The sequence below is a fragment of the Elaeis guineensis genome, chromosome 9 (assembly GCF_000442705.2).
Source record: "Elaeis guineensis isolate ETL-2024a chromosome 9, EG11, whole genome shotgun sequence".
Lineage (NCBI taxonomy): Eukaryota > Viridiplantae > Streptophyta > Magnoliopsida > Arecales > Arecaceae > Elaeis > Elaeis guineensis.
In genome coordinates, this window is record NC_026001.2 from 16439158 (window position 1) to 16451617 (window position 12460).

Here is a 12460-nt window from a genome sequence, read left to right on the forward strand (position 1 = left end):
ATAGTATCTTTTTGTTAGTTACAATAATTAGAAGTTCCGAGGAGTAATAATAATATTCTTATTTATTATGTAGTGAGAATTAAATCATGTAATGATGCAAGCAAAGATGATTCATGTGTAGTATATATTTGGTTTTTAATTGAATCACGGTGATTAAATGAGATGTCAAATGAAAATTCACATTGCAATTGGAGGGTGCAGTGACATATAGTAAGCATGGATCATGATACTCTGTGGTGTATGTTTTATATCTTAGAGAATTATTTCAGATAGCCGCCACATCATCTTTTTTGGAGATCTTGGAGATAGACGATAATAATTTATATCAAGAGTATAAATAAGTTTTAAATATACATGTCTCGTAAATAAGCCACAACTGTCCATCTCTATCAATAACATGGCTGCTATTCAAAGTTGTACAATCTTCTACCATGCAAAACATATACCTTAGAGAATCTGAACTCTAATAAGCATTGGCATGCCAAGGCCATATTTTTTTCTTACTTTACAGGGATAGCAACATTCTTGCACAATCTAAAAAAAAGAAGGCACATTCATACACAATCTCATGTTTTATGTAGCTCAGATGTTGTCATGCACCACCACCACAAGTGGCAGCCCATGGGAAGCAAGAATGACCCAGGTGCTGAACAAGAACCTTGCCTCATATGCTGAAAAATAGGATCTAACTTAAGCACAAATATCACATCTTTGGTACTTCATCATTTTATTCTCTAATTCTTTTGGGAAGCCTGATTCTAGGGTTCTTGGATATAACCTATGTTTTCCTGCAGCACACAGCACTTTTAGTCACTTTCCTCAAATAACGTCACCAAAAACTCAAAAGAAATTCACAAATCGCTCCCACCATGCACTAAATTCAAAAACTAAATCAAAAAAGGCAATTAATGCTGCGCGCCTTTCCCTATTTAACACCCAAAATATTCCCCAATTATCCCACTCCGCCGCCTCGCAAACAGCAAACTCCTTGCCTCTCCACTCCCCAACCGTGACGTAACCTCGCGTAGTGGGACCCGCAAAAATTTCGAAATTTTCAAGCCCAACCGGGCGCCAGCAAAACATCCCCGACTCTCGAGACCAGCATACGCGAACCCCTAACACCGAATCCCGGTCCAAATTAAATCCATACCAAATCACCCCCACGCGGATACAAGAACATCCGCTGCACCCGACTCACACACTCCAGCCTCTTTATAACAACTCGGCGTTCTCTCTCTTCTCCGACTCCGAGAAGAAGAGGGGAGAGAGGGAGAGAAAAAGAGGGAGGGAGAGACAGCGATGGGTTCTTCCAATAAACTCCAAGCAGCCTTCAAAGTCCCAAAGCGAGAGCTCCCACCACCCCTCCCCCCCGATTCCAACCCTAATCTTGCGGGCTCTTCGACGGCGGTGGCGGAGGGGGGAGCGACGGCGGTGGCGGTGGAGGGGGTGGAGGAGGACGAGGTGTTGCGGGACGCGGGTGCGCTGTCCCGGGAGGAGGTGCTCCGCCGCCGGGCGCGGCGGGTGAGGCAGCTGGAGAGCCTCTACCAGCGGCAGTACTGGGCGCTGGTGGAGGAGGTGCGAGTGAGGCACCGGGACTATTACTGGGAGTTCGGGGTGAGCCCGGTGGTGGAAGGGCCGGAGAACGGTGGGGTTGTGGTGGGGGAGGAGGGAGGGTTAGGGTTTAGGGAGCCGGGGAGTAATAGTAATGTGGCGGTGGAAAAGGGGGAGAGGAAGCGGTGCGCGTTTGCCGGGTGCAAGTCGAAGGCGATGCCGCTGACAAAGTATTGCCATCCCCACATACTCTCGGATAGCAAGCAGACGCTGTACAAGCCTTGCAATTATGTTATCAGGAGGTATGGGCTGGAACTTGATCTGAGATTTTAACATTTTTTTTCTCTTTTTTCTTTCGTTTTATCTTTCTTGGTTTTTTTGTCGATTAGGGGTTTTGATTATGATTGAGATGGGATGTTTTTGATTTTAGGCTTCAATTGAGGGTGTTTCGGTTTTCATCCAGCTTTTTTTCTCTCATTTTTAAATGCTAGATCTTGAGCTGGGATTTAGTTCTTAGACGATTTCCCCTTGTATCTGGTTTGTTAGAAGCACACTCAATGCTAGAGAAAGATCTTTATTAATGTTTTATGTTCTGAAATTGCGTTCTGAATTTTCTTGAGACTGGTTAGTTGGTTCTTTCTGAACGTTTCATTCTTTGTTGTTGTATGTTATAAGTATTGCTAGACAACGTAACGTTATTCACTCATGTCTGCACTTTGGCAACATCAAATAAGCGCGTAACTCATGATAGAAACCATAAGGAAGTGTTCAAGGAAGTTCACACATGAAAATAGATCTTAGGTGTGTGAACATGTTGCCTATGCCCTGATTTTAGAAAGCTTATGCTGACTTTTTTCCCATATAAGGGCCTGTTCGGGAAATCCAGCAGGATTGGGCAGGATTTCCTGCTGGATTCGTGGATTTGGCACCCTATTTGTTTTTGGCTCATATTATCAAACACCGCTGCAGCCTGAATCCTGTGGGAGGAAAAAGGGGACGTCCTCCTTTTTTTCCACTTCCTGCAAACCAACAGGCCCTGAGATATAGGCTTGGACTTGGAGGGCTCTTAGAAGACTATGAACTAAGTGGGTCAACAAGACTAATTCATGCAGGAATATTTAGATGGGCTCTAAGTGTTATAAGTGTCCTAACTTGAGTTCTGAGAATCATGTTCTGAAGTCTTGCTTTTGGATGTCAGGTTTGGATGAAATGGTGAACAAGAAGTGCAATTTGTAGCATGAAATTACCACTAAATTATCATTGATATTGTATAAATACTACTTAAATGGTCCATTTTTAATGGAGGGAGCGTGTGGAAGGGCATAAATGCCCCACACACCCACATGGAACCTGGCTTCAGAGCCACCTAGTCCAAAGTTAAGTTCAGCATTTTCTGCTGAACCTAGAGATAGAAACAAATATGAATTTTAAACAAGATAAGAAAATTATAATTTTGCTATGAAGGCCGCAATGGATTTGACATGGCAGATGATTTTCCATTCTTGTAAGTATTAACTAATTGAAAATAAATGATTGTTGAAGCCTTGTAGGCTTATTTGGAAAGTATTGGCGACATCTTGGATGACATTTTTCTTGTCGTGGAGTGACATACTAGCTATCAAAATAAGGCAAGTTTAAAAAAATGTTGCTTGTCTAAATAGCTGTTATATCTTGTCAATTCTAATCAAGTCAACATTTTCTTTGGATTTAAGAAAATAGGTAGCTTCTTGATGGAATGGGCAAATTTGTTCTTGCGATTCACTTTGTTCTGGCCATTTTGGTAGCAAATAGTACTAAATTTAGTATTGTTATTATATTACATTAACATACGAATAATTTAGTAAAGCACCAGATTAATAATGCGCAATAATATAATATGATCAATGTTGTACTATAACATATAATCATATTATTGTAACAGTCATTATTATATTACATAAGAATAATGTATTTTTCCTTGACTACAATCGATACGGCATATGCTTGTATTATTATAAGATTTGTATTTTTGTGTTATGTTAAATATTGCATATATTGTATAATAATACTGTACTTTTGATAATAAAATATACAAAAAAGAATGTCCTAATGCATGAGGCTTCCACCACTATGAGATTCGGGGGGAGGGAGGTGGATCAGATATACGCAACCTTACCCTTGCGGGCTGAGAGATTGTTTCATGTTTCCAACTCATAACACTCAGGTCACGATGGAGCAGCCTTATCATTGTGCTAAGGCCCACCTTCTTTGATATAACATATATAATCAATAAAAATTATAGTATATATTATGAATTTTATAACAATGTTGTTATTTATAGACTATATTTCTAAAGTTACATAGGGGCATTTTTGGGTTCAATCAAAATTAATTGGGAAAGAGCCTAGGGATATCTCCATTCTAGGATAACTATAGAACTACACAAGGTTTGCGGAACCGGTACCGGCGGCTGTATCGGTCGACCGGCGGTACGGTTTGGTACGTCTCTGTTTCGTTCCGAACTGAGGCGAACCGATGAAGAAAAATGGAGCCGAACCGGAGAAGAAAAAGAGAGAAAGAGAGAGAAATAGAGAGAGAGGGAGGAAAAAAGAAAAAAAGGGAGGGGGGTCCGTCGGAGGGCCTCCAACGGGCTGCCGTGGCCTGCAAGCGGCGTTTATACCCCCTGCGGCTCCGCAGCGTGAAACAGGGACGATCCGCTCATTTCTGTATTTTTTTTAAATTTTTTTTTTTTAAATGAAGTTGACACTGGGTTTGCCGGCATCACTTTGAAGCCGGCAAACCCCATGTTGACTTCATTTTAAAAAATATTTTTTAAAAAAATACGGAAAACCGGGGTGGGTCGCCTTTGTTTCACGCCGCGGAGCTGCAGGAGGCGTTTACGCCGTCCGACGGCCACAACGGCCCACCAGAGGCCCTCCGGCGGATCCCCTCCCTCTTTTTCTTCCTCTCTCTTTCTCTTCCTCTCTTTTCTCTCTTTTCTTTTCTGGCATCGGTGTGTGCTGTTTTTCATGTCGGAACTGTCTCGATTCTCCGCCGGTACAATTCGGCATGTTCTGTACCGGGCTATTTGACCCGGTACGGCATTCCATGGAACTACATACCCCAAATTATACTAGCTTTGATGGAATTATTGGCTACAACAATCCCAACCCCATTTGTAGTCTTTTTGGTTACTAGTTAGGGATAGTGGCATTTATTCCTAGTTTATCCCCATCTTAAACTAACCATATTGTCATATTGCTGAGGCTAGGTAGTGGACCCTCTATATGCCTGGGCTGGTGTCAGGCACGTAAGCAGCTTCCTAGGGAAGAAAGTCTTCTAAGCTTTTATAATGCACACCTTTAACCAGATATTGAAATAAGCATGTGTATATATCATATATACACTTTTTTGTGATCATATACAATGTCATGAAACCTTTTCACACCTAAACATTCCAAGGATCAAAAATCACAAGGAGACTAGCAACATCATTATTGGCATTGTGGCAGCAAACAAGTTGTAGGGCCATAGCCAAAGAGCCAGCACGTAGCAAAGAGCAAGTGAGGGTGGGGAGAAAACATCAACCAAATAAAGGCTAGCAAGCAAAATAGAAAGGGAGAAAGTAGAATAAGTAGGGGAAGAATGGTGAAATGGAGAGAGGAGAATTCAAAAACAAGGAGACGAGAAGAAGATGATGAAGATTGGTTGGAAGTAGAAGAAAGGAGGGAAAGAAAGAAAAAGAATATATGCAAATCTAACACTAGCATTAGCTATTATGATTGCTAATGCCACTCATTGCTGCTGAAATTTCTTGGTAGTCAATCAATCTAGCTGCAGCTGTGAGATTGGCGTGCCTTTGTTGCCCTCCTGCATGCCCATATGGGCCTTGGGTTGCCTCCCACATGTCATATGGGGCTCAAATAAGGAAAGAAAATGGAAAAAACCCTTAAAAGAAGTATGTTTTAGCTTGGGCTAGACAGCCATGCCTAACTAGGTGCCTAGGTTGCACCTAGGAGCTCTGTTCGACCACCTTTAACGACATTGACCATAATGGTGTAGATGTGCAACATATGTGAAGCATGGGCATGGGTGCATATACAGTGTAGTATAGACACATTAATATTATTAAACTTGCTAAAAAAAGAGAAAACTCAGATACAATTAGGATATGATAATAAATAAATATGTTGCATACATAACAAACTGATTCTTAAAAAAACCATGACATAGATATGATGGGGATACGAAAATAAATAAATATATTACATATATAATGAACCTTAATTTTTATTTTCATGAACATTTTATAGCTCTAGGTTTTCTACAAAAATTAGGGTCCAAATGATGATGAAAGTGAAAGAGTTGTTTATTTACCTTAATGCATTGTGGATATAAATGTTGAACCCACTTGGCCCAACTCGGCCGATTGCTCAACTTCTCCAAAAAGTATCCTGTACATCAAAGGAAATACTTGCACCTTATTCTTATTGCTTATTAGAAAAAATGGGTGCTTATGCAAAGTAGTTGACATGAATCAAACCATCCCCAAGATGTAATATTCCACAGGTACTGGATACACCTAGGGTTACCCAAAGGAAGACTTCCTATGTCACAACTGGGAACTTCCTTCAACTTCTTATATATGAGAAAACATTAGGGATACAGAAGAATATTGTGTACTGTAAATTTGTCATCATATAATATTTGCTTTTTTCCACATATTACCCTTCTTGTATACTCAACATAATGTCATATAACTTGTGGAATACTCAATCTTCTAGCCAAAGATGTATTTTTTATCTTTCTTTCAACAGAAATTACTTACTAGCGAATGAAGGTTTATCTTATGTCCAAGTGTAAGAAATCTCTGCAATGACAATGTTGAGTTTATTATGACAAAATACCTATTGGTTAAGTGCAATTGGAATCCCTTATATATATTTATAATGGTGGATTTTAGATTACACCATGGTAGCACCATGTTGCTTGACTTGTGAGGTGCACAAGTTTAAAGGTGGAAAGTTTTTTTGGTTGCTGACATTTGTTCCCTAAATCATAGGCTGCCAATTGCTACTTTATTTCCTAATTTAAGAGACACATATGGAGGATCTGTGCCAACACATGTCCAAATGGCATCGATTTAAAGGGATAGTAGCATCAAGGGCACTGCCATGTAATATCAAGGTGTTTCTTTTCATAATTTGGTTGTTAATGGAAAGAAATCCTCTTGGTATGTTATATATGTTGCTGATGTAGTGTTAATTGGAGTGATAACATAGATGAATAGTAATATGTAACTTTGGGTGAAAATTTGTGGTTAATAAATTTCAAGATGTTCTAAATAAATGTTTTGAAACCTTAGAGTGAGACCTTGATTGAAAACCATGTGAAAGAAATACCCTAGAATGCTTCTCCTTTTGATCAATTTCTTTCAAGAATTCTTGTCCAGGTGCGACCTTCTGGTCACATATTGTTCCTACAAGAAAATAATACCTAAGAGATCAGCAAGACATTGGTTTGATGATGAATCGAGAAATCTAATTATCTCGGTTAGTACCAGCTGGATGGACAGCGATAGTTGTCTTGACATGTGGGAAGATGGTGCATCTTAAGGCAAATTTTTGTTTTTTTATTACTTTTCATTATTGTTGTAACGGTCGCCTGGATCTGTCCCGATGAGTCTTGATCTTAATGTCCACCTATGCCTTTAATAGACCGTCTCCAAGTGTTTGTGCATCAACAGGTTCCTAATTTGATGCCATTAAGCTGCTAAACATCCAAAATGGCATCATGTGGAGATAGGAAACATGCAGAATGTTATAACAACTCGTTAATTCAAGAAGAGTATGCAGGTCTATCATGGAATAAGTTCTTAAAGTGTTAGATGGGATTCTAGTGACTAAGTTTTTATGGAGTCTAGTATGAAATAGAATTTGAAAAAGATAGCAAAGCAAGATTTTACTAGGAAAGAGTTGGCAAAATAAGACATGCTATTTTGGAAAGATGTCATTGTAATGGAAGGGAGTTTTTAGTGAACTATTTTTAGCATGCATTGTTTTTGACCTTCTCTAATGATTTTGTTTTTGTCTTAACATTTAGGTCAAGTGTGTTGCACTTTAACTTTAAGTGCTGTTTTCGTGAGGAGGTTAATATGTCTTTGTATTGGCCGGTAATGTAGAAAATTGGCCTCATGGGATGGCTAATGAGGATATATAAACCTTAAGGCTTGAAGATAAATGGTCTAAAGCATGTGAGAAATGGTCTTGAGATGCATCCTTTTGATATATTCTTTTGGATGATGTTTTTCAACATTTTCTTGTCCAACTTGGTTATTTTTTCCATTTTAACTGCCTTATGTTGTAATTTGGTTTGGAAGGTGATTTGACCACAAAAACTGGGAAGTTATTGGCTCCTTAATATTATATAAAACAAACTTCATTGTCCCTCTTGATTGGATGTTCAACCATATTTGCAATGCATGATGCACATGGGAAAGAATAGATGATCATAACTTGTTAATTGAGAGCATGGTTTGCAATACCAGTTTCGATAATGTACCAGAACCATACTGGTACAGTGTTGGTACAAGTCAGTTCATGGTATTGATACTTGGTATCCTCCCCCCCTCAAATGAAGTATTAGCTTCCTACTATTGTGGTACAATGCACCTAGTATGGTGTGACATGGTCTGGCATGGTGAGCCATGATCTAGGGTTAATGTAATGAAGAGATAAAGATGGAAAATAAACAAATCCAAGGGAGTGGTTAAGCTTGCCCTCTCCACTTCTCATGTTTATTATATGTTGACCTATTTAATAATGGCAAGTATCGGGACTATCCATCTACATGATAGTTATAAACATAATTCTTATAAATAAGAAAAATGTTATCTTGACAAATAAGGTCTTGTACACAAGCATCATTTGGGGATTTTAGGTGTTATCATGTCTCGTCCAGTGTATGAAATGCTTATACTGACCGGCGTATGCTGCATGTTGTGCTGCCTGTGCTGTATCAACTTAAATAGATTAATATCAGTCAGGAATATTGTCCATGCTAATAAACTGAGGCTAGATATGGAAAGTGGATTGTTCCACTTATTGTATTGGCATGTAATCAGTATGTTCCCAAACTGCAACTTTGTAAACCATGTTCTTGCTCTCTGACATATTGTTCTTCCTATGCTCATATATAAATGCACTTAATTTTATCAAATGAGGTTTTACATCTTGGTCTTAAGCCTTTTACTAGTATGGTTGGGCATGGTGGGTACATCTGCATACTGATACATGGTAAAGGCACCAAGTCAGCACAACACTGATACCATGTTTTGTTGCCATACCGTATTGAGCCCCTGTGCCATACCACTTACTCTATCAGTATGGTATGGCATGTCTAATATGGACTGGTACGATTTGATTTGGTACACAAAACAATGTACTGAATGCAAACATCCAAATTTACACTCCCATAAATGAGTAAGAGAGAGGCAAGCGTATACAAGTAAAATGGACTATATTTATTCGATTCACTCCAAATGATCATGATCCAAGGAATCATTACTTACAATCCATCAAATGCTCTTGCTCTTGAATAAAATGTCTGCAATATCAATGAAACACATGTATTGTACATTTCTGTAACCAAAAGTGTGAAGTCTCTTCTGGACACATGTCCGTTGGTTGTTCATGAGTCGCAACTATTACGCCGTTTGAATCTCACCATGAGTACACTCTGCTTTGAGCAACTGCAGCCTCCAAATGTGTATATGAAATAAAATGGAGAGTATACTTTTCAATCTTGATTGGTGGGATCATGGTGATCCATTGAAGGTTCCCTCATGTGATTTTGCACTTGCCAAGATCTAGTTAATGGTCAGGAAGTACCTTGTAAGCATAATTTTTGTAAACCAATAAAGATTTACTAACAGGTCATTCTATCTTAATGAAATGAATGATATAAGGATTCAAAACAATTTGTTGCACTATGTGTTAATGAACTAGAATTAATTCTTGAATAGTGTTGTGATAACAAATGCTTGATTTGATGAAGTAACAGTTTGAGGATAAAAATGGCAGTCAATTGAGGGGGCTTACCCTATGTCAAAGATTCTGCCAACTTTTATCCCCTCCCGAAAGTTTCTCTTTCCTCACCTGGTCTTCTGTCTACTTCTGAATTGATGCGTGATGAGGTCTATGTTTTGTTTATTAAAATTTAGGAATATGTTCTCCAAGAATGACAAAGAGCATGCCAAATGATGCCTTCGTTTGATGAGTCTTAAAGGATTCACATTTCTCATTAAATGCGTACATCTTGGATGGGTTGCATGGATTGTAAACTTTGTTTTTTTTTTATTCTCTCTCTCCCTCTTGGTTTCTCCACTATTGTTGCTGGAAAGGCTGATAGTGATGTAGGCGATATTCAAACCATTCTCAGACAGCCATTTTATAAGAAATCAAGCGGCACCTGGATTTGACAAGTTTGTTGTTGTCCAACAACATAACTGGACTACCATTCTAGTGGTTGGGAGCTATTCTACATGTTATATATTGGTAGAATGGATGTGACTGGTACATGCTCTATATTAGTTTTTATAAAGTGGGTGCATTATTTATTGTGGACTCAAGAATTGGTTATAGATTGTGGACCACTTTCTGGCTTTTAACAGTGTTGGGTGTGTTTGAATTTCAGCGGTCCACAAAATGGGCAAGTTTTTTGCGGGAAGCCAGTTCTGAGAGCTGCCATGCCTTCACTCTGTCATGTGCACTTGCAGAAGACGCAGCGGAACATATCACAGGCTTTGAAAAAAGCAGGCCTTCACACATCCTGTTCAGGGAGGCCTGCTCCAAAATTTAATATTCTAATTGCTGAATGTGTGCGCCAAATTCAAGCCAGAAGAAGAGAAGCATCGAATGCTGCCACTGATAACATTGCACAAGAAGAGAATGAAAAGGTTGGTTGAAGTTTTTTATGTTGTGAATATGATTCTGGTTTGGATTGCTGTCCTAACCTTCTAGACATCGGGAAGCTGGACATCTTGGTCGCCCCGCTTCAGCCTGGGAAGAAAATTTTTTACCATTCTCCAAAGGTATGTCAACTTTTTATTCCTGCCAACTTGTATTCCAGGCAACGTTTTCTCGTATTATTTTCTTGCCAACTTGTATTCTTGTTTGTTACCTTTTTGGTTCAAAATTTGTTGATCATAGGCTTTTCAAATAGATTCTATCCTTCAGCATGTTTGTTTGCTATTTTATTTATTTATTCACTGTTAGTTGTGCATCTTATCTAGTAGACCATTTTCATTTGATTGTCTCTATGATTCTATTCAAACCATGATGTTTGAGTTCTTAAAACCCAAGGAGGTTTTGCAGGTCTATTCAAATACAGTGTGGGGAAACAGGCTTGGTTCTCATTGTGATACCAACCAGTCAGTTACATGGCTATGATTATCAGATGATGGCCGTATAAAGGTTTTTCTATCTGATGGTTGCCGGCATGCTTGGAAGAGTATTCCTGAAATTTTTCTGGCTGGTTGGTCTTTCAGCTTTATACTTGGGCAGGGCATGGCAGTGGAAGCTTCATTACCATGCCGCAGATATAATCCAACCCTTGGCATCCCTTCTTGGGTGACTACTTGATACAACCTCATCTGCTTGCTGCTGCGTGCGTGCTCATGTGCTGTCTTCTGTTGTTTGAGCAGATGTAATCTGTCCTATATGCCACTTTCATGTTGTCTAATGCAAATTGACGCTGATGTGATTATCTCTGGGCATAAAAAAAAAAAAGGAAAAAAGATTATGATACAGTTGCTGTTTGAATGTGGGGATCTTTCCCCATGGTGAAAAACCAGATCTGGATTACATAATCTTGTATTTTGTTAATCTGGAGATTCTATAATCAGATATTGCCAGGCTGTAAGAACATACATCGACGTGCTTCTCAAGTCTCATGCAGGAGACTGTAATTTGGGTATGGCCACATGAAAATTTGTACATGACAGTTGAAGAATGACACATTGGTGGCTTGTTTGTAAAATTGACTGTCCAATATTTTGAGGCAACCTCCTTTTTCGTAGTACATCTCTCTTTCCCTCTTGGCAAATCATAAATTCGGTTTCAAAGACTTCTTATCTACATTAATTATTATTTCAGGAACTTCCAGTAGTTGTATTTCTGAACTTCCAATACTTGTGTTTCTGTTCACTTTTGAGCATTGTTGTTTATTATTGAATCTCTCAGGCCATTGGCTATTTAGGGCCGGTCGTCAAATGATTTATATGATTATGGTTCATTATATTTCATAGTTAGAAATTCTTTGTACACTGCTCGTGGTGTAAAAAATCTAATGTGGAGTGCATTGTTTTATCTTATTGGACCACGTAGTCAATATTTTTCAATATACATTTAATGTCCGTAGTTTTATTTTTTATTTAAAATTTTGAATGATGAAAATATTTTTTTTTCTTCTAAAAAAATTATGACATCTTTTATCGATATTATGATATTATGTGAAAAAAATATAACATCTTTTTTTATGAAAAAATTGATATAATTTTTTTAATAATGAAAGTGTCCTCTCTTTATGACATCTTGTGAAAAAAATATAATATCTTTTTTATGAAACAATTGATATAATTTTTTTAATAACATAAAAAATTATGATATTTTATATAAAAAAATGATAATTTCAACATAAAATATCATAATATATGTACAAGATATTATAATTTTTTCGAAAAGAAAGAAATATTTTTATCATTCAAAATTTTAAATAAAAAAATAAAATTGTGGATATTAAATAAATATTAAATGTGTATTAGAAAGTGACGGTTATGTGGTCCAGTCGAATATAGCGGTGCCAGTCGCCGGATGATTTATATGATTGTGGTTCATTATATTTCATAGCAGCCAACTTCCAAAACCGGGTG

The 12460-nt window shown here is 38.1% G+C and overlaps 1 protein-coding gene across 2 annotated transcripts; it reads left to right on the plus strand.

Annotated features, from left to right (window-relative positions):
• Positions 1–1208: 1208 nt before the first annotated feature.
• LOC105051429 (uncharacterized) lies at positions 1209–11610 on the plus strand. 2 transcript variants are annotated; one of them, XM_010931877.4, is made up of 4 exons: positions 1209–1853; positions 10225–10486; positions 10562–10621; positions 10893–11610. In XM_010931877.4, the coding sequence occupies exons 1-4, from the start codon at positions 1300–1302 to the stop codon at positions 10977–10979; spliced, it is 963 nt and encodes a 320-aa protein (XP_010930179.1). In that variant the 5' UTR covers positions 1209–1299; the 3' UTR covers positions 10980–11610. The 2 variants fall into 2 exon arrangements, with proteins under 2 accessions (XP_010930179.1, XP_010930180.1); XM_010931878.4 differs by having other exon boundaries at positions 1210–1853; positions 10905–11610.
• Positions 11611–12460: the final 850 nt, after the last annotated feature.

Coding starts and splice junctions, on each gene's coding strand:
- LOC105051429 (XM_010931877.4), top strand. CDS start 1,300: ATGGGTTCTTCCAATAAACTCCAAGCAGCCTTCAAAGTCCCAAAGCGA. Junction 1,854..10,224: donor TGCAATTATGTTATCAGGAG/GTATGGGCTGGA, acceptor TTTGAATTTCAG/CGGTCCACAAAATGGGCAAG. Junction 10,622..10,892: donor TTTTTTACCATTCTCCAAAG/GTATGTCAACTT, acceptor TTAAAACCCAAG/GAGGTTTTGCAGGTCTATTC.